Source organism: Pteropus vampyrus, unplaced genomic scaffold (genome assembly GCF_000151845.1).
Source record: "Pteropus vampyrus isolate Shadow unplaced genomic scaffold, Pvam_2.0 Scaffold104, whole genome shotgun sequence".
In the NCBI taxonomy this organism is placed as follows: domain Eukaryota; kingdom Metazoa; phylum Chordata; class Mammalia; order Chiroptera; family Pteropodidae; genus Pteropus; species Pteropus vampyrus.
In genome coordinates this window covers 40,486-62,707 of record NW_011888885.1, presented here as the reverse complement: position 1 = coordinate 62,707, position 22,222 = coordinate 40,486, and the positions used below count along the sequence as shown (strand labels likewise).

Here is a 22,222-nt window from a genome sequence, read left to right as displayed (position 1 = left end):
GTTGGAGCCAAGCACAGAGGGTTGCTGGAGGGCCTTGAACATACTCTATTTTCAAGGTTAGGGAGCAACAGACTTTCAGGGGAGGCAAGTAACCAGGGAGGGAGAGTTGCTTGAGTTCAAGGACACTGTTTTTTTCGCCTCCTAGGAAGAAAGCCTTTGTTTTTGTTTTCTTTTGCTCTCTTCTTCCAACTTCTTAGAGTAAATAGATTGGCAAATGGGCGAAAAGCAACTAATGAACAAATAAAGAAGTTTGCGATGGACACAGGCAAGGCTGTGTTGGGGGGCCAGTTTGCATTTCGACATTTTCACGTCGACCCACATTCTCTCTTATCTCAGTGCTGCTTCTGGTACTTGAAAATCAGGGGGAAAAAATAAAAAAGATTGGGGGTGGGAATGAGTAGGACACTTTTCAGGACCGGGTGAGGGAAAGTATGCATAGCTGTGTGTTGTTAGCTACCTTCAATAGAAGTCCTTTGTGGAAGGCCTGGGCACTTACAGTTGCGCCTGGGAAGCTTGTGTTCTCTGTAGTTGTTTTGATTTCTGTGGTATAGAACTGAACGTTTAAAAACAGTTACAGGAACATCTCCCCAAAGAGGTATTCCTGAGAATTTCTGTGTAAATAGAACCCTATTTTCCCAGCAAGCATCATTATATTTTTAGAAATGTTTTCTTTGCTCATTGCCCATCAGTTAGCAAGGCTCCTAGCACTTTGTGTCATGTCGTTCTGCTTTCCTGAACAGGTGTTTGGATGGATGAGGGGTTATAGTAAGAAAAAAATACTGAAGGATACTTTTTGTCACTCGAATCAATACTCTTTCATCCTCCGTGGATGCAGTGGGAGCGGGGATGGAATCTGTTTTCTTTCCCTGCCTTCCTGATGAGGGCAAGGAAAGGGTCATGCTGTTCGTGTTAGCCCGCTAGCTTCCCCTCCCTCTCCCCTTTCTTTCCTTTTTTTCCCTCTTTTCTTTTGACTGATACCAACTCTTTGTCCCGTTTCCTGGATTTTGAGAGTAATTTCATGTGGGCCAACAGAACTGGTGGCTGTAGTTTCATTTGTTCTTTTTTGGCATTAAGGGAACGATTTACGAATAGATTAAAAAAATTTTTTTTTTTTTTTTTCAGATTGAGCACAGATTTTAAATGTGTGTGGGAGAAAACTCTGAAGGTGGTTGCTAGTGATTTTTTTTCCTCCCTCTCCTTAAAGCTGTGTGCCCTTGCGTTTTCCTCGAGGGTCGGTCGGTAATAACTGCTGGCCTAAATCAGTGTCTTTGAGAATCATTGATTCACTAATTGCTCATAATTGAGTCCTGGCTTCCCCCTCCTGCTGAGAGCACTTTTGTTTTCCGCTATTCTGCAAGGAATTGGACTGATTTCTGGAGTGTTTACGAGGTACCCTATAAAAGAGTTTGGCATGCCACCGTTGCTAGTTGTGCTTCCCAGAGGTGACCATGCCACTGGTATCCGGGCTCCATAAACACGGGGTTGCCAGTGACCTTTCCCAAGGTCGCTTGTCTGATCGAGAGTGTATTCCCCAGCCGAGCATGTGGCCTCAACTTAATTTGTTCCTTTCCTAAGGCAAAATGACCTCCCAGTAAACCTGCCCCTCTTTTTTTAGTGAACGGACAGAATGAGGAAAGGTGTGTTCTAGTAGAGCGCAGGCAGCATTGGGAGGAGACACCAGTAGCCTCTCATTAAAATTCCAAGGTGGGGTTAGGTTTATTCTGAAGTGCAGGGTCCTACAGGTTAGAATGTAATGCCCCGGGAACAAAGCGGAGGCCAAGAGGGGGGCTGCTGAGGGAGAAACAGAGCAGAGATTTTGAAGCAACATTTCTCTTGGCGTTGGGAATTGGGAAAAAGAAAAAAAAAGCAACCGTATTCCCTCCATATTCATGGTCTCTGTAGTACTCTGTAAATAAGTGGTCTCCAAAAGCTCTTTTCTTTTCTTTTTGGCTAAATCTTCTTCATAAGACCCTTCCCGAGGGCCTCATGAGGAGCCTAAGAATGCCTCTTTGCAATGTTAGTGTGGGAAATTAGGGCAGCCCAGAGAAAAGGAAGCACGATTCTGTGACCCTTGGTGAACACCCAGCCCCACGGGGCCATGCTGCGTGTCTTAGGCAAGTGAGTTTGGAGACCCCGCTGTGCCTGAGTTTGGTCCCATGTAACCGGTTTGTTGGCCTGCCATCCCTTCCACAGATCCTTCTAGGCCAGCCTTAGGGAAGGGATGTGGCGAGGACAGGAGAGCGCGCTGGGGACAGTTTTCAGATGGAGGACCACCTGTGTGTACGGCTCTGTCCTAACATGTCCCCAGACCCAGGGTCTCGAGTGTTGATTCTCCCAGGACTCGGCTGGCCGCACACTTCTAGTCTTTAGTTGTTGGTTTGTGTTTTGTTTTTGATGTCCGGCTTTGCTTTGCGCGTCCAAACGCAGGTGGGCACCACGGCTTTAGTGTGGCGCTTCTCGGCTTTTCTTCTGGTAACTGGGGCATGGGAAAGCCCTTTCCCTGTCTCGTTTAAACTTTCACAGTTGCACACGGCCAACCCGAGCTCTTAGCCCCACTTTTGTAAGTTATAAGCGGTCAGTGGGTTCTATCCGCAGGCCCTGCCTACAGGCAGGGTATAGGTTTCAGCAGGTTGTAAGTGGACCCAGAGTCCTGAGCTCACCCTGCCTTGTAGCAGGTCAGAGAACACCCGCTGACAGTGCCTTGTGTGAAAGGAGTATGAGGATTGTGCTGGGCCAGCATCCTTCCTTAAGGGACCCTATAGCTCAGACGGCGCCCCTTCTGAAAACAGCAGTGGGGCCAGTGTGGAAGAGCTGGCTCAAGGCGATGACTCAGGGGGGTACCAGGAGGGGCAGGAGAAGCCAGGATTGGATTTGGGGTTTTTCCCATCCCTCTGTAGTGGGACGAATGGGAGAAGATAGGCTATGTGGTATGGTAGATAGGGCTGGTTCTTAGAGACAGTTCTGGGGTTGAATCCTGGCTTTGTGACTTGGCCGAGTTACATAACCTGTCTAAGTCCTGTGTGTCATCTGTAAAATAAGGGTAATAAGACTTGCCTGGTGACTGTGGGAACACATACCCTTTCTGTAGAGCACTTGGCATAATACTTGGCATTTAGTAGGTGCTTACTCAGCCCCGATTGTTCAGCCAGCCTGGATCCAGCTGCTTTTGTTGGGACGCAGAGGAGGTCGTGTGGTCACCTGGCCTTACACCAGTCTGTTAATTTTGTTGATTTGGATCAGGGAGCCACAGTGTGCTGTTTAGGCTTACAGGCTCTGGAAAGTTAGTTGTGCCCTCGTCTCTTCTCTATAAAATCTACCCGCTTCATATCCTCTAGGGGTTTGCCAAATCGAGGGTTAACCTCTCTGTCGATTGGACGTGGTCCCGGCTTCTCGTGGGTCGTCCTCCTTTCCCTTGGACTCAGTCCGAGAGTGCCTGGCACCAGAGACTGAGGGGAGTTTGCTCTGATCAGTGCAGACCCTCGGCTTGCAGCTGACGCTGGACTTCAGCTTCCAGATCATAGGTGACTTCGGTTAGGTTTCTCATTCTTGCTTGATTTAGTGGGGTGGTGGGAGGAGTGCAGGCCGTGGGAAGATTGTGAGTATGAATGTTAATTACTTTCAGTGCTTTAGCCCAGGGTTTCTCTGCCTTGGCACTGTTGACGTTTTGGGCTGGATAATTTATTGTTGTTGGAGTGGGGGGTGGGGATGGGGAAATGGAGGTGCGGGGGCAGTGCATTGTCCATATCGTAAGAGGCTTTAACAGCACCCTGACCTCTACCACTAGATGCCAGTGGCACCCCTTCCCCAGTTGTGACAACAGACATTGTCAGAGGTCTCCTGGGGGCACTGTCGCCCCTGGTTGAGAACCACTGGTCTAGCCCGCACGGGTGGCTTCTGTACAGGAAGATGGGGACAGGTTTGTATGTGCTCCGAGGCTCTGCTCTGTGTGGGTGGGAACCTGGACAGTGAACTGTTCGTGGGATCCAAGATCAGGAAGGCATCCAGAGAAGTCACTTGTACTGGTTGTGGCCCCTGACAACCCTCTCTGTGGTCCAGTGAAAAGGCAGGGAGAAGGATGTTTCCCCAGGCTAGCCTCTCTGTGGAGCTTTTCACAGCGTGGAGCTTCTTTTTGAGGAGTGACTTTGTGCTCAGGGGCCCTCGGCAGTCTCCCGTTTCAGGCCTCGGCACTCGGTTACAAGCTCATGAGTTTGATCTGCTCTCACATCCTCTGCACACGCGAATTGGTCACTCAGAGGAACAGGCTCACGCACGAAATGGACTTTTATTTGAAAAGAATTCATTTGAAAACGCCGTTTCTTCCCAGGACTCCACTGTCCCCTTCCTCCCTTTTATCCCTTCTCTACAGTCTGTAGGACTAGCCTTGCAGGGGCCGTCTGGTGAGACTGGTTGGCCAGGGCTTTTCCTAGGCTCTGATTAAAGGCAAATTATCAAATGGAAGTTGGATGTTGCTGCTGTGCTTATAAAAAAGTCAGTTGTGTGCCATAAAATCCATCACAGCTCCCTTGGTGAGGAGGAGGGTGGGGAAATACTTAGCGATGTTGGTTTAGTTTTCAATGGTTTGGCCTCCATGCCTGGAGCAAGGCAGCCTGTCTGCACAGTGGATCGCAATCCTGTTTGCTAGCTCTCAGTAAGTGAGTGAGTGAGAAACTGGCTAACTTGATTGCTGGGAAGCTCAGAGACAAGGCCTGGGTGTTGCCAGCAAGTTGCCAAGCAATAACTTTAAGATCTTGAACTTGGGGGAACCGGATGGCTTTATGGGCTGGAAGTGGGGCCCGTGATGTCTCTGTGACTTTTACCTCCCATTTATTTAGAACAAAAGACACCAGTTGGAGCGGGTTTGAGGAGTCTGGGCTTGCAGAGGCCGTATAGCATAGTGGTTGAGAACACAGACACAGGAACCAGAATCCCTGGCCAGGTTTAACAGTGGGACTCTGGGCAAGGTATTTAATCTATCTGTGCCTCAGTTTCCTCATCTTTAAATGAGGATGAGAGTTCTAATTCTTACTTGGGAGTGGTTTTCTGGAATTAATGCAAGAGCTGAGCCTAGGGCCTGGCAAGGAGTAAGGAAGTCACTCTTGGTATATTATTAGTAGTTACGTTATTCTGGAATGGATGGTTAACCTTGCTCCTGAGGTTTTATGACAGTGGTTCTCACACTTTACTGTGCAGAAAAATCGCATGCCCTTTCCCAGATGGGTTGGAATTGGGGTCTCAGCCACGGGGCCCAGGAATCTGTGTTTAATGCCCCAGGTAGTGCTGGGTCCACAGAGAACTTTCTGATTCTACAATGGCAACATTTATCAGATTCTCAAGGAATAAGGGTCCTCATGCCATCACGACATCCTTCTCTACCTCAGATTATCTGAAAACAGTTCTGCCCACTCTGGATTGCCTGGTTCGGGCCCTGGGTGGGCTTGGTGGGTGTGGATGGCTGCAAGTCGCTCACCTCCGTCTGTGTGTCAGGTTCTGCCTGTGCCGTCCGTGGGCTGGGATGACGGAAGAATCGTGTGCTTCGGCCTGCAGAGCGTCCCTGTTCCTGGCTTAGCCAGCGTCCCACACCCGGTTCTCACTTTGCAGGCGAGAGCTGTGGGCCTGTTTTGCAGGTTGTGTTGTTTCAGTGGGTAACTGGTATGTGTGTGTGCATGCGTGTAAAAGCAAACATCAAAATGTTTGGGGAGTGTTTTAGGAAAATAGCAAGGAGCAGATTGCCAAGATTTGCTTATATGTTTCTTTTTCTTTCCTTTTTGCTGTGTACATGTGTGATCAGCATCCTGGAGCGTTTCGGCTTTTCTTACCCCAACTGTTCTTTCTTACAGCGGAGAGGATACAATTCAGCACCAATAATACTGAGCAATAAATAACCTGGAGAAGATGAATAGCCTTGTGTGGTGGTAAATTAAAGTTGATTTATTGCACATAATATATACAGGTGCTCCTAATGTAATTAAGCAGCGAGGCTTTTAATGCTGCAGAATCTGAAAGAAGACCCAAGAAAATTGGGTCTTAATAAGGCTTATTGAAATAACAGCTAAACATGCTGCTTAGTACCATTAGGGGATGTTGAAAGATGGATCGACTCCGCTGCTTTTTCTTATGTGCGGAGATGACACACCTGACCCGTTCTCAGCAGGGCTCGCACTGGAATTGTTTTCCCTGCTCCAGGACCGGGCTGTGTGGAGCTGCCTGCGCACTCTGGCCTCACCCCTCTGTGACCAGCAGTCAGGTGGCTGCCTGTTGAACGGGCTTTTTCTGAGTGAGGAGAAAGGGAGCAGAGGAGTATGGAACTCATGACCTGGCCTCATTAGCGAGCGTCCTGTGCTAATAACGGCCAGGCAACAGAGGGCTGGTTCATGGAGTAAATTTATTGACAGGTCCTTCGACACGGACCGGGCACTGTGCTGCCGATGGGGAGACAAGGCTGGGAATAAAAAAGCAAAATAGCCCCCATCCTCAAAAGGGCCAGCGGGCAAGGCCAGCATGTAAGTGCTCGATGGCAGAGAGACGGTGGGGAAAGCTGTGATGGAGACAGAGATGAGAGAATAGGGGATGAGACGAATTCACAGAGACGGTGCATATGTGGAGACTGGGTCGGGGGCTGTGAGTGCAGGACAGAGCCATCTTAAAGGTGACTGGTGGGTGGGGTCAGGGTTTGGATGGGAGAGGACACCGGAGAGGTGGTTTGGGGGCAAGAGCAGGACAGATTTTGCATTTCAAACCAAGATATAGAGCCTGTACCTAAATTTATTCTGGAATCCTGGAATCAAATTCATATTTAGAAAGAAAATGCTTGGCAGTATTATGAGTCTTGGATTGAGGGAGACCAGCTAGCTAAGAGAATAGAGCCTGGAAGAGAGCAAGGGCTGAATGGGTATGAAAAGATAGGAGTGAAGCCGAAATCTCCCCTAGGCCTTAGACCTGGTGATTTTTAAGGGTGTAGGGTAGAGAGAGGTTACCAGGAGAGAGCGTAAGCGTGAGCCAGTACTGCTACAAGAGCCCCCCTGGGGTACTTGTTAGAAACAGGTGAGGAGGGGTTCCTCACTCTGAAGATCTCCCATTTCTGGGGTCCCGGAGGCATGCTGAGGTCCTGGAGAGGTGGCTGTAAGGTTCCCTTGGGAGCCAGTGGGTTATCCCCCAAAGAATGTTGGGAGGGGGAGGAGCCCTTGTAGGGCCAGGAGGCATGGAAGAGTTCCTACAGACTCTCTGTGATTGCCTTAGGGGCTTCGGTTTTTTTGGGTGGGGGTCGAGGGGGTGGTGTCAGTTTAGGAAGCTGAAAGACTTACAAATGTACCCACACACGCTGAGAAATGGACCCTCTCTCATAGATGGGCCTTGCTTTAAGAAAACTCGTACAAAAACTTGACTTCTGAAACAAGCTAAGTCAAGGAGAGAGAATTATTCCCGGTACCAGGGGTTTCAGAATAAGATCCTTTTACATAATGAACTGATCTTGCGAACCAAAAAGTAAAATTTTGCTTTCTTGGTAGAGAGCTTCTATTGTAAAACAGAGGACGTTTGAACAATGTACTGCTTATGCTGCACAAGGTTACCCCCCCAAAAAGTGTCTACTTAGGCAGCGGTATTGAGAGGTACTCCTGGGCGCCAGAGCCACAGGTGAGGCTGGGCAGGAGTGACCCAGGGCTCTATTGTTGAAAGGACCTTAACATGAAATGTGCTGCTTCAGGCTTTGAGTGTGGAACCACTGAGGGGTATGTGCAGGGCACATTCCAGCTCCTGGACCCAGGGGCTATTGGGCTGAGGCCATGGGAGCTCCTGGACCATTGGGGTGGAGCCCTTCCTTTTGCCTCTGGCTCCTCCCAGAGCTGGGACAGTGCCCAGCTGTACCTTGTCCTTATTTGATTATTTACAGAATTAGAAAAGCTTCAAATATCTGATCATTATTTTTTCCTGGATATATAGCACGTCCTTTGACTATATAATCAGTGCTTCTATTATAATTTTTTAAAAGGAATACAGGATGTTAGATGTCATAGGCGGATAGGCAATGCATGTTTACTTTTTCTGAGGATTGTTCAGGGAGACTGAAAAAAAAGCCCCTGTGTCACTCTCGAGTGTTTGCCTGTCTGTGGAATTGGGGGTAGATGGGGCCTTGTAGATGTCCTAGTGAAGGCTTCCTGAGCCTGGCTTGTTTTCCACAGGTAGAGTGAATCCTAGAGTTGAGAACATCGAGCTCCTACCAGCACCAAACTGAATATTCGTGTGACTGTTTTATTCCAGCACATGGGAAGAGATCCGGCATCTTCTTTGTCATAAATTTTGCCCGACTGTTTGCTCTGGTACAGCAACCCTCGTGCTGTTTAAGCATCTGGCTTCGAGTTTTACTGGCGAGGGCTGTGGTAGATGAGTGAGTCAAGGTGTGCATGACCCTGTTGGGGTGGGCTTTGTGGGAGAAGGTGGACGTGAGTTTGTCCTTGGGCTGCTTGGCCATCCTGCTGATATTCCCGAGTGTGCCACACAAAGACCAGCTCCAGGGGCTTCCTGCCGTGGGGAAGGTAAAGAAATGAACTTGATTGGTAAAATCTCAGGGCACTACCAGCTGCGGGGCGGGTGTGGCCCTTCTTCCCTGCTTCTCACACACCCTTCACGACGAGTTGTCTGGTCTTCGAACCATCCTACTACCACAGCCACAAGTCAGTGGATCCCTTCTTTGTACTCCCGAAGGACTTGGCTAACAAGGAGACATTTGTTCGTTCATTTCTTCATTCATTATTCATGCAACTAGTGGTAATTAGCATTTAGTAATGTGGTTTCTGGGGGTAGTTGCGTTGTGTTCATTCACTGAACAAACATTTGTTGATTCCCTGCTCTGGGCTGGGTGCAGGGCATGCACGAGGGTTATAGAGATGAGGGAAGGGCCTCCTTTGCCCTTGAGTGTGCAGTGTGGGAAGGCAGGTAATTAACAGGTGTAGGTGCTAAATCAATAGGTGAAGGATGCTCAAGGTGTTACAGGACCGTGGAGGGGGGTTAGTCATTGTTGGCTTCACAGAGGAAGTGAGGTTTGACTTTGGCCTTGAAGAGTGAACGGGGAGAGAACTGAGGTGGGGGAAAGTGCTCGCCCTTCAGGGCCCTGGGGCTGGGGGAGGGTTTGTTTGCATGACGGACTGCCCTGTGTCTTTCTGTGCCTCCTTCCCTCCTCAAGCCTCCATCACTCAGGGAAGTTAATCTGGGGTTCTGCTGCCCTGCCTGTTTAGTAAGAGGGCCCGCAGTCAGAGAGGAGGGGAGAGAAGGGTGCTGGTGAGTCATCCAGGTTCCCGGCTAAAAGGAGAGCAAACTTCAAAGCCTAGGGCATATCAAAGATGAATTGTGTCACACCCACTGAACGTTTTACACAAATAAGAACCTAATTTCTGGCTCTGCAACAAAAAGTTGGTCCGTTTTGGGGAGAGGTTTTTTCTTTTTCTTTTACAAGTGAGGTAGGTTGAGAAGCGTCATTGAAAGAAATGGGCTAAGTTGGTATTAAAATGGTGGGATGTGCTGTTGGTGCCTTTCTTTTTCAAACTCTATTTTTCTTTGTTCTAGCCAGTGTTTTATTACTGATATGAATCACTGAGGGGCTTGGAGGGAGAGAGGAAAGGGTTTCTGTATAAGCAGCTGTCTTGCTGAGTCAATCTACAAAGTGGATTTTATAGCTAAAGTATTTGTTCTTGCTTTAAAATGCCAAAACAGCACCGTCATTTCCTCAGCTAAAAGAAGGGTCTTTGAGTACATGGGGGGCCTTCTCTCCTCCCATCATGAACTTTTGTTAATGGAGAGAGGACAAAATTCCAAAGAAGTTTCTTTGAACTGGCGGATTCTAAGATAATCTCAAGCTGAGAGGACAAAAATTTTCTGTGAGAAGTTTGAGTTACCGGTTCATGTAAACTTCCTCTTTTTTGGCCTACCACAAATTCTGGTAAAAAAATAATAATAATCCTCTCTGGTCATCACAGCTGGCTACCTGCTTAATGTTTGTGTGTAGATATTTCATTTTCTTTTTTTATGCAAGATTTCGTCTTTGCATGATCTGAGATAGTTGGTTGCCCCGAGATTATTAATAAATTGAGATGGTTAATGGTGTGTGACTCAGAACATATATTTAAAAACAAGTTGGAATAAGAAATAGGTCTTTTACCAAATTAATTTTTTGTTAGGCTCCTCTTGAGCCTTTTTTGTTTGAAACCTGCTTGCTTTTTAATGTTCATATATGCCCGATTGCAATTAACATAAATTACTTTTAAATACCAGTTAGTTGCTGTGGAGAGAAGCCAGGGTTGTGGCTGCTTATGGAGGGTTAAGAGGTTTGGTCATTGTCTAGGTTTTTATCTCACTGTAGATCAAATTCTGTTCCTTTTAGAGGCTGGCAGATTGTGTCAAAGCTTGCTTTCTTTGATGGTGAGAAGCACTAAGTCTTTGCCCTGAGTGCCAGGACATTTATTTACCAAGAAAGAATAAATAATCATAAAATGTTTGTTTGTTTAAGAACTAGTTATATTAAATGCAATGTGGTATCTTAGATTGGCTCCCGGAACAAAGGACAGCAGTGGAAAAGCTGATGAAACCACCCCCCCCCAAAACCTGTAGTTTTTTGTCAATAGCATTGAACCAATGTTCGTATCTTAGTTTGATAAGTATATTATGGTTATGTAAGATAATAACGTCAGAGGAGGCTATGGCTGAAGGGTAGAGGGGAACTCTTAAACTGTGTTTGCATTTCTTCTGTCCTTCTAAAATTATTTCAAAACAAGTCTTTCAAAAAAAGGTAGTATATTTGAGGTATTCCTCTTTTGGTTTGGTTGAGATTATATTTGATTTATGTGAGTTCGAAGTGATCTACCTCTAAGGAGGGAAAATTATTCCGTTACTGCTTTGGAAACTGGGGAAACTAAGGCTTGGGAGTAGCCAGCGAGCCCTTCACTCCTGGCTTCTGTCCCCTTTCATGCCATTCATCCTCTTCTCCACCCAGCGCCATAGCGGATCCCTCTCTGCATGTGCCCTTCCAAAAACTAGTGGCCAGCGTATCTCTCCTTCTGATTCCATTGGAATGCATTGCCTGAGATGGATAACTGGCATCTTGTGACATCCTGTCCTTGTCATGGAAGGAGCCGGTAATTGGATTTTTTATGCTGTCTTGTTCACTCAATCCATGTGTGTTAACTTTTACTCTAGCAGCCAGATTGGAAGCTTCCTGAGAGTTGGAATTTTGTCTTGCTTTTTTTTTTTTTAGAATTTACTTAAAAAATTATCCCATTGTGCAACAATGCATGGTCATAATAAAATTAAACTTTAGCGAATTTATAGCATCCCAAATAAAAGTTCTCCAAAGGACCACCTACCCTGCCATTATCATTGTTAAGAAGTCTGAATATATTCTTTCATATTTTGTCTGTGTGTACTACAAATATGTATTACGATTTACAAATAGAACATCATATTATGCATATCACTTCTCAGTCTGCTTTTTTTCAGTTAACAAAATCCCTTTGTATGGCTGTGCATATGGGGACTGTGTCTATCTTTTTTTGTATACTCCCATGTTGACCAGCACATTGCAAGGTGCGTTGTAAACATGCAGTAGGTATGTATGTATGTATGTATGTCTGTATTATTATTATTATTATTATTAGCATTATTATATTAAATCAAGTCATGATTCAGAACACAAGTGGATGCAGGGCTGGTTTACAATACAGCTTTGTTTTTGCTGGGAGCGTCGTTACCTGCTCAGTACCTAGGGTCAGCTTCCTTGCACAGATAGAGCATTAGACTTTCAGGAGATGGAGCTGACACATGTGGTAGGAGAGTGAGTTGGGAGAGGGAACAGTAGAAACTGAGTCCCAGACCTCCTGGCTTGGTGGAAGCAGAGATGGCAGTGTAGGGGTTGATTCTTGGGACTTCAGGAAGATGGCTTGAGGTAGGGGAGGGAGTCTAAGGGGGTGTGTGAATCCATTAAACCAGATGGGTGGAGGGTAGGGCGTAGGGGGTAAGGTGGGAAAGGGGACCAGTGTGAGCAGGGGCAGGACAACATCTGGCTACCAGTAACTTCTGGGACTTCCTGGAGCAGAAGGGAAAATAGTGATACAGAGAAAATTTTGCTAGATCGAAGGGTGAATTGAGCAGAGAAGGACTAGGAATTTGTTGGCGTTACTGGAGTAGGGGACGGTGAGCCCTGTGAAGAGTTCTTGGTGAAGGAACCCATTTCCACTAGTAATGTTCCATGAGAGAAGCTTGTAGAAGGAAGCTGAGTGTTGCCTGTAAGACAATGTGCTCATGGGGTTGGAGACAGTCTGTCTTGGACCGTTGTGTCCTAGTAAGTCTCAGGAAGCTCCCATTTCTTCTCTGGAAGAGGCATGGCCAGGAGTGGAGATCTTCCCTGTTAGGAAAAACACCCCTAAGCACTATCTGCACTGTTCCAACCCCAGTCAAAGTATGCTGTGGATGCAGAGATTTTTCTACAGCAGAGCTTACTTTGAGGGATGAATATTCATTTCCCTGTTGGTTTTGCGTGTCCTCGGTAGAATTTTGACTTGACTCAAGGGAAAAGGGTGGTAGCAGGTACTGGGAGCACTTAACAAGTAAATTCCTTTAGAGAGAATGAGAGGTCCCAGAGGAAAAGTGGTTGCCCCGAGAGGAGAGACACTTACCTTGAGTTTAGTTTATTCCCACCCTCCATGAATAAAATATTGCAAAGATACAAAAACATGTGAAAAGCACGTGTGAAGAATGAACAACAAAATGAATACCCGTATATGTATGTTCACCACATGGCTTAGAAGTAGAATATTACCATAGTTCCTTCCACACCCCTGTGTGTTTCTTCTCAGTTTTAAGCCCGGCCACCCACCCTGTGTGGATTTGTCTGCTTTTCACCCTTACAAGAATACTTTGTTTCATCAAGCTTGATGTCTACAGCATTCATCCCTGTTGCATGTAGCCCTATAAGGAATCATTTGCCCTCCCTATAGGTAGATAATTTTAAATGCACGTAGGTCATGTATAATCTCAACCAAACCGAAAGGAGAACCTCAAATATACCTTTTTTGAAAGATTTATTTTGAAGTAATTTTAGAATGACAGAAGAAATGGAAAGAGAGTTTAAGAGTTCCCCTCTACCCTTCAGCCATCGCCTCCTCTGATGTTATTATCTTATAGAACCACGATATACACGTCCAACTAAGAAATGCGCATGGGTTCACTTCTATTAACTCAACTACAGATTTGTTTTGGATTTTACCAGTTTTCCCACTGCTGTCCTTTCTCGGTTCCAGGAGCCAACCTAGGATACCGCGTTGCATTTGCCCCTAGTGCTGTATGGCCTTCACCATAGAAATGGGTCTCTTCTCCTTTTAATGGACATTTGGGTTTTTTTATTTGTTCTTTGTCCGCTCTGCATCGCTGTGCATATACTTGTGCTTATCTCCCGGCGCATATATGTGAGAGTTCATCAGAATGTACATCCGGGAGTGGAATTGCTGAGTCGCAGTGTAGAAGTTGTGTTGTGAATATCTCTCTCCTGTTGCAGTTGTACCGCTAGTAGTATGCCGGAGTTCTCGTTGCTCCGTATTCTCAGCAGCAGTTGGTGCTATCAGACTTTTGAATTTTTGCCACTCTTGTGGTACCTTGTTATGGTTTTAATTTGCATGTCCCTGATCACTAATGAGGTTGGACATCACTTCTTTATTGCTGTTGTCTTGCCTTGTGGCAGAGTTAGACATATTTTTCATTTATTGTGGGAATTTGGGGAGCATCTGTTAGCTCGAGACACGTTTCTTAGGTTCTGTGTATCGTGTTTGGAGAACGCAGCTGATACTTGGTCCTGTTGACCCTTTATTTTATGAAAAGCCCCTGGATGACAGCAAGCCAGGCTTTTCCATGTGCGCTGGGAGCATGTCATTCCTTTTAACGTACACAGGCAAATAAAGTCCCGAGGTGTTTGGTGGCAGCAGATCCTGGGCAAGGGAGTGGCTTTGGGGAGGCACTAGGAATCGCTTCAGGCAAACATCAGTGACAGAGGTGGTGACAGACTAGCTTTCCTGTGAAGGAGAAGAGCGAGGGAGCATACTTCTAGTATAGAGGGGAGAAGGAAAAGGGACCAGGCTCTCAGGGTGGTCAGAGGTCCAGAAAGGGTGGGCAGGATTGCTGGAGGACAAGCGTCCCCACTGGGGATTCATGGGGCTGTTCCCAAATCTGTCTGAGGGACCCTTTGGCCAGGGAGGACCCTGCCCGTGGGTGGAGTGTCTGTCAGAGGGCAGTCTGTTTTACTGCCTCTTCAGTTGAATGCTTTCATGTGAAAATAGACCTTTGATGTTCTGGAAAATGAGAAAGAAAATCTGCTTTAACACCTAGGGGAGAGAAGCTGCCTATGGGGGGAAAAAACAACAACGTTCTGTCATGAAAGAATTGTACAGCTCGGCATATGCTGGTTGGTTGTTCTAGTAACCTCCATGAGGAGGATTGCAGGACAAAACGTAGGCTTCTAGTCCCAAGTGAAAGCACGTTTACAGACGCAGTGTTAAGGGGGAAACGTACAGGAGGTGGGCATTGTATTGAGATTATGCATACAGAGGTGTAAATCTCACCTGTGCAGTGTGGACAGGGTCAGGGAGGGAAGAGGGGAAAACAGTATTAGTTGATTTTGTTTGTGTGGTGGGATAGTGGGTGTTTTAAAAATTCTTGTGTTCTCACTATATAAGAAAAAGTCTTCACTAAAAATGAGCCCGGACCGGGCAGTCTGTTATTTTATTAAACCACCCTGAATGCCTGTCCGTTTATTCATTGAGTTTCTAACATGATGGACACTTTGAGGAAGAAGACCCTAGTTCCTGCCTTCAAGAAGCTTACAAACTTTGTGGGGTATGAGAGTGTAAATACCCATGATTGCTAGAGTAATGGGTGTCATGCAAGGTGGCACCCGGGTCACTGCTAATGCCAGGGACAAGAGTGCAGGCTCTCGTTGGGGGCTTTGGGAGGACCTCTCGGAGGAGGTGGACTTGAGGGAGCTCCTGAAGCCTGAAAGGATGTGAATAAGTAGAGGGAAGAGGGAAGGCAGACAGGAGGGAGGGGGCTTAATCCAAGGGGGAGAGGCCATTAAAGACTCAAAGACCGTCAGGATAAGTGGTAACTGTTTCCAGTTCACCCACGGTTCCTGCTGAGAGCTCGCCTTTGTCAGCAGGCAGAGGCCTTTTGGTTAGGTCCTCTTCCAGTATATGATGAAAGCTTTGTACCCTCTCCTGAGAAACACGGTCACACACACCCTCACTTAGAACCGCAAGAGGCCGCCACATAGAGGGCTGTGCCTGCAGTTTCAAAGGATTCCCTGCAGCCCATCCTTGGGGAGTCCCAGTTCAGGGTAACAAACATGTATTGAGCACCTACTGTGTGCCTGGTATTTTGTGGGGCTTTGGGGATACAACAGGAATAGGCAAGCTGGGTCTTTGCCCACAGGGAGCTTTCAGTCTGTGGGGAAGGACAAACCCTGAAGAGGCACTTACAAGCAGGAGTGTTATTACGGGACAGCCTGGGTGTTGGGCAGAGAGTCGTAAGTGGCCTCATCCTCTAGGAAAGGATCCCTAGGTTCGGATTCAGAGCTGGGATGTGTGGGGGTGGGAGCGTCCCAAAGGGACCTTGGGTGTGTATAGTATATCATTGCTCATTGTCTGGCCAGAGCAAGCCACTCTGCCTGGTCTTGGAGAAAGCCAGGTGTCTCTGAGGCCTCTGGCATGGAGGATGAGGGTAAGAGCAGTATTGTTTTCTAGGCCTTTGTTCTTAGCAACACACACTCACCTGGAGTCGTGTTCTTCCAAACAAACAGCTTTCAGGAAGAGTTAATAAATTAGTCTTCAGGGAAAAGAATCTGCAGCAGTGCCAGCGAGGCCTTCAGCAGCCCGGGCCAGGGACTTGGCTAATGTAGGCAAACACACGGTGATAATTGCGTGTTGTTGCTGACGAGGTTTTGGGCAGCTGGCTCTATGCCGCAGACGTCAGGCCCTCCTCATTGTTAGCGTGCGGCTCGGTTCAGGAAGGGGAAGGGAGCCAGTGGGTGTTAAATCTGCCCCCCACAACTGCTCCATCTTACAGACGAGGAATCTGACACACAGGTGGGAGGCTGACTTGCTCAAGTCAGAGCTGCTATTCCATGGAGGCCGGGGCTGCATATTCCACTCCTTTTCTTTCATTTAGGTGGCCTTCCCTTGATCCCCCTCTTCCTGCCCTTTACAAATGGGTAGCACGACCCACACGGTAGTATGAAAGGCTCTGTGAACCATCACTTCCAACTGGAAAAGCATTTCCAAACATCTGCTCTATCTATATTTAAAGAGGATATGATGCTAATATTGTATTAAGGTCTAGATACACTCATTCATTTAACAGATAATTTGCTGAATGTCTGCTATGTGAGTAAAACCAACAGGGATCCCAACCTGGAAGCCTGGCTCCTGCGTTCCTGGGGTGGGGGCTGGGGCTGGGGAAGCAACAGTGGCCTCTGGGGAGACCAGATCAGGTCCCACCCATTCCTCTGCCTGATGAGGAAGAGCTTATCTGGCTGCCTCTAGTGTTTTCACTCTGCCTGTCCCTGACCACCTGCAGGCCTTCTGGGGCTTGGCATTCACTGCTACCTACAGAGAAGAGCCCTTCCTGCCTGCTAGTGAGAGAGAGAGAGAGAGAGAGAGAGAGAGAGAGAGAGAGAGAGAGAGAGAGAAAGAAAGAAAGGGAGATTGATTTCTTCTGACATCTGCTTTTTAAAAAGTTAGACTTACCCAACAGATGATCTTAACAGTGGTTGATTAGAAGAATAGAGTTCTTGGGGTGGCTCCATAGTGTAGAGGTTAGCACGTCTGCTTTACATGCAGAAGGTCTTGGGTTCGCGCCCCAGGTGGAGCCACGGACCATACCCCGGGTGCACTAGCCCCAGGTACGTGCCAGGAGTGCGTGGGAGGAGATGTCCCACCTTCAGAGATCCAGTTCTTAAGGGGAGATGGCAACATTCGTAGGTCAGGGTTGGAAGTAGGGGACGGGAATTAAAGAGAGGGGAAAAAAAGAAGAATGGAGCCCTGTCTGCCTCTGTATGTCCCCTTTAGTGACACCTTCCCCCACCTTGTTCTTCTCCCACCCCTCAGCTATAGATCTGGGAGTTTTGGTCAGGGTCCTGCAGCAGTCTCAAATGAGGATGAGATTGGAGAAGTCAAGTGGGACACAGTTGTTTGTCCTAAACGAACGCGCATGGCAGGAAGATTCTGTTGACCCCTCACGTTCCCAGGAACTGGGGGCACCTGGTGACAGATGCACACACTGCCCTTCTGTTTTTGCTCATAACTGTTAAAATGCTTCGCTGCCAGTCTTCCTTTTTTTTTTTTTTTTTTGGTGTACACAGCTGTGATTTGCTTTATGAAAATATGGTGTAAGGATCCCCCCCCCCCATATCATGTTTAAAAGCAAGCTAATAGACTAAATAATTATTTGGTTCTTGGATTCACTGGGGCTCCTTTAACTAGGGAATCCCTGGTACATTTATATGTGGACTTAGTCTTTAATCAGTAAATGTCCATAGTTTTTGAGGAACATTTTGAGCTTCTGATGCCTGCTTATTCCTTAGGCCTTCCAACATTTTCTAAATCCTCAGGCTTCTTCTCTGTTTCCTTAACATTCTGTACCCTCTGTGATGGTTGACTTCGTGTGTCGACTTGGCTAGGCTATGGTGCCCAGCATTTTTGTCCAACACTAGTCTAGATATTGCTTTGAAGGAACTTGTAGATGCAGTTACATTTACAGTCAGTTAACTTTAAGTAAAGCAGGTTACCGTCTATTATGTGGGTGGGCCTCGTCTAATCAGTTGAAGGCCTTAAGAGCAAAGACTGAGGTTTCTGGAGGAAGAAAGAATTCCACTTCATACTGCAACATAGAAAACCCTCTGTGAGTTTCCAGGCTGCTGGTCTACCTTGCAGACTTTGGACTTAAAACTGCAACATCCATTCTTACTGAATGTCCAGCCTGCTGGCCTGCCCTATGAATTTCAGACTTGCCTACTCCCAAAACTGTATTCCAGTTCCTTGAAATAAATCTCTCTCTCTTTGTCTCTCTTTCTGTAATATCATATATATCTCCTGTTGATTCTTTTCCTCTAGAAGACCCTGACTCATCCACCCCCTGTCAGAGTAATTGCTTGCTTAGTTGTCTTTTTCTCCTTGTTGGAGCATAAGCTACATGAGAGAGAGTAGGGGCAGTGTCTGTCTTGTTCAGTCCTCTATTTCTTTTTTCTTTTTTTTTCAGCACTCTGTTTTAAGTGCCTTAAGTAGTGCCTGACATGTAGAAGATGGTTGGTAAATATATGTAGAAGAAGAATGAACGGAGGCGTCTGTGTTCATTGCATGAATGAAAGGATCTGCATTCACTGAGAGGCAGTAGGTTTTTGCCTTTGTGGTCAGATGGACCTGAGTTGTAGTCCTGGCTCCACCATCTCTTAGCTGTTGGATCACAAGTTCCTCGTTTGTAACAGAGGGGGAAGAATATCTGTTCCCCAAGTGGTTGTAAGGATTCGATGAGACGATGTGTCTGGAGTGTAGCAGCTGTAAGCCAGAGTAAACCAACAGGAAAATCTACTACTGTTAGCACCACCACCATCATCGTTTTCCAAGGTCGTTTCAAGGATTCAGTGAGATGCTGCATATAACATCCCTAGCACATAATCGAAGGTCATAAGTACTGGTTTTCTTCTAACTACCAAGCTCTTTCATATACATATTTTCACTAAATTTAATTTGTGTTTAAATCTTGTGAAACATGTTAACGATGAGGAAACTGAAGCCTACAGCTGAGTTAAATGACTTACCTAAAATCCAGTGGGCAAATTTTTATTGTGTGCCTACTTAATGGTTGGGACTCACAGTCACATTGGTTCCCCTCCTATTCCTGCTCTCTCTTCTCTTTGGCATATTGCTTTAGGAGGACTGTGTAATTTTTGACTCTGTTTTTTTTCCCTAACTCTGCCATTTCATGACTATCAGCTTTTGCTTGGTATGGGTAGGCATCTACTTCCCTCTGGGTTTGTGTGGCTTTTTAGTCATCCCCAAATTGAAAAGTGGGTGGTTTTTCTTCCAGAAGGTCCTTTATGAGTTGGTCTTTGGGAGTGGGAATGAGGATTCCCATGGAAACTACATAAAAAATAATGCTTCAGTCCTTAGGGCAGCTCATAAGGCTGAAAGAAGACAAACAGTCCTTTTGAGGCCCAAGTCTTCCTGAACGTTAGCTGATGTAATAGGAACTGGGCAACTCTAGCCGGTTGTAGTGGGCGTGGGGTGGGAGGTTGGGGGAGGAAGGATCCTCTCCATGCCCTGACTGTAGCATTGTCAGATGGGGTGAAGATGGCCATCACACCCAGGGAATGTCTTGGGCCTTACCACAAGTAAGCTCGCAGACTCCTCGACACTCCTTTCCTTCCTTGAGGTGACCTCCAGGGACTGAGCCTGCTCACAACTCCTCTGCCACCACCACCACCACCACTGTCTACTTGCCCCTGGGGATTCTTCCCTGAGACTTGCTGCTCAGGAGGGCACATCCACCTAGTTCGCGCCTCCATATTGTTCTTGAGCCATTTTTTTGTTTTGTTTTGTTTTGTTTTGTTTTATGGTAGGTTTAATTGTTAGTTATTGTAGGCTCCAGCAGGGGGAAATTTCAGCAATGACAGAGGCTGGGGTACGATTGGGCTGTTTTATTGGTCCCATAGTATCATTGAAGAAACGGAAGCTGAGCTAAATGACTTGTCTAAGGTCACCTGCGATCACCTGGCAGGTTCTCCAAGTTGAGGGCTGCCTGTATTTCCATCACTGGGTCGGGGAGGTCACATCCTCAGCTGTTCGCCTGTGTAATCCTTAGGCTGGGACTGAGTCTTCCTGGGAATGTCAAGCCAGGTTTTCTGCGGACTGGAGAAGACCTTTGAAAAGAATGTTAATGCCCTTTAATAAGTTAAAATGCACTGCACAGAGCCTTTTTAAACATAAGTGAGTCTGTAGATCATCTCTTCTGATGGGCTTACATCACAGAGAATTTTATCCTCAAGTTTGGGGTCAATTTTAGCCTCAAGTTTGTGAGTGCATGTCTCTTACTAGCTGGAAGCTGTGTTCAGAGCAATCCCTTCTTACTTGAATCACAAGATCACCAGGGATTACCCCTGGTGCCAGTTTATTCTGAAATTGCTTTGGGCCTTTTGACAGTTTATATTTCTCTACCAGTCAGCTTCCAGGAGGGGCTTGCATTATAAGTGACTTCAAACCTCTATCGGCCACTTGTTCTAGATCCTTACCACGAGGAAAAATGTATAATAAAACATGAATATACTGAGGGGGAATTTGTACATGTTATACATATTGCATGTGTGTGTATGTGTAGGACATTGCAAGGAAAGTATGTGCTATAAATATTAGGAAATGTTTGCACAAATAAACGTGGGTTTAGTCTCTGTGACTTGATCGTCCTTGAGGGGAATTCCTTCTCAGAAAAGCAGGTGTCGGCTCCAGATGGTCACGTGTCAGTTCCTTGAGATCTGAGCTCAGGAAGGAACAGTTGGGGAAGGGGAGGCAGGGAGGGCTTTGCTGGGGAGTCACGCCGCATGACAGCCAGAGGGGAGGAGAAAGTAAGTCACGACTCAGTGGCAGAAGGGTTCTTGAGGCCAGAGTTAAGTGCCATTAGTAATCAGTAGACTCAGGAGCAGGCTTGCCTGCCAGGAGACGTGGGCCGCTGGTCTCTGTCCACCAGGCTTCAGCCTCTCTTCTTGCAGAAGGTGGTGGTGGAGGAGGCGGTGTGTGGAGGGTGAAGGGTTGGGCTTTAGCGAGTGAAGGAACTAGCATTTGCGTGTTGGTTCTCATCTGAAAGGAGGTCAGAAGTCGGACAGGACCGGAAGTTGGGGTGGGAGAGGGAGAGTCAGCCCTCGGTACTATTTCTGTCCTCCCTCCTGGTCCAGCAGGCCTGCCTGGACCTGCATCCCACTTCTGCATCATGGGCTATGGGTCGTATGCTGCCTCCTGAGGAACAGCTGCTGGGGTTGGTCAGGGGCAGTTGGTACATTGCTCGGCTTCCAGAGTCGAGCTGGAGCAGAGCACCTGAGAGTGACCAGAGGCCTGAGAGCAGAGCTCAGTGGAGAGGCTGGGACTGCAGATCTGTCCTCTTGTATCTGAAGCACAGGAAGGGACCTGTCTTCTTCCCCCAAGTGAAGGGTTAGGGGCACTCTGCTTCTTCATTAGGCCTCAGTTTATCCACTAGTGCAACAGGGATATTAATGAATGTTCCACCTGAATGCTGTGCAGATCGAGGCCAGACAAGGAGAGGCTCAGAAACCTTTGTAGGTGACGTGGCATCACTGTAAAGAGCTTTGTCATCAGACCTGAGTTCAAATCCTTTTCTGCCTCTTAACTACCTGGGGATCCTGGGTAAGTTGCAAGTTGCCTCAGTTTTCTTATCAACGTGAAAGGAAAAATAAAACGTTTTGAACAGAATGGTGATGCCAGCTTGGCAGTGCATATGAGGACTCCATGCGTTTCTGTGTAACACGTCAAGTTCCTGGAGTGCCCGGAGCACAGGAGGTGCTCAGTACGTGGTGGCCCTTGTTACTGTTAGTTATTGCGGTGATAGTGAAGGTCTGTGGAAAATTGGGCTCTCAGGCCCATCTCGCTGGCGGCTGGTGCCAGGGAGCTCTTGGCGTTCGGTGAAACTATAGGAGGATTTGGCCACTGAGACCAGTCGTGGGCGTGTGTGACGCATCATGTCTGTGGTGACCTCTGAGCAGATGATAAAGGAGTGCTGGGCTCTTGAACAGCTTGAGGATGGTTGTGTTTCTTTGCCAGGAGCAGGGTTCCTTGGGTTTTGAAATCCCATTTTGCAAAGGGCAAGATAAAAGAGGGAAATCATAGCAGCTCCGCGTGCAGTAAGAAACCCATCACTATTCTCAGAGGTTCTAGGAGGTCTCTGAAAGGGACCCAAACTGGGACCCTAACTCCTGAGCGTTGGTGGTATGATGCCTTTGGCTCACAAGCCTCAGGAAGGCTGGAGGAGAGAATTCAAGTCATGGTAGTATTTTCGATACCTGCTTTCTCCAGAGACAAATCACCATGTTCATGTTTGGAAAGGCAGCTGTTGAATGCAGGTGGGAGTGGGAGAGGCACAGTGGTAGCAGCTGTGCCCTCAGCCAGGGCGGTGGGCGTGCAGGTGGACAGGCTCC

At 47.1% G+C, this 22,222-nt stretch overlaps 1 protein-coding gene across 2 annotated transcripts in view; it reads left to right on the top strand.

Annotated features, from left to right (window-relative positions):
- The window catches only part of LOC105295367 (RNA-binding protein Musashi homolog 2), a 69,455-nt gene that overhangs the window by 26,696 nt on the left and 20,537 nt on the right, over positions 1–22,222 (top strand). Inside the window, exon 6 of one of the 2 annotated variants that reach the window (XM_023533511.1) lies at positions 5,838–5,906. The exons of the other annotated variant lie outside the window; for it this stretch is intronic. Within the exon in view, the coding sequence (XP_023389279.1) occupies positions 5,838–5,882 (45 nt within the window). The 3' untranslated portion in view covers positions 5,883–5,906. Of the gene's footprint in view, positions 1–5,837; positions 5,907–22,222 lie in introns of those variants that run through there. 2 annotated transcript variants of the gene reach the window in all.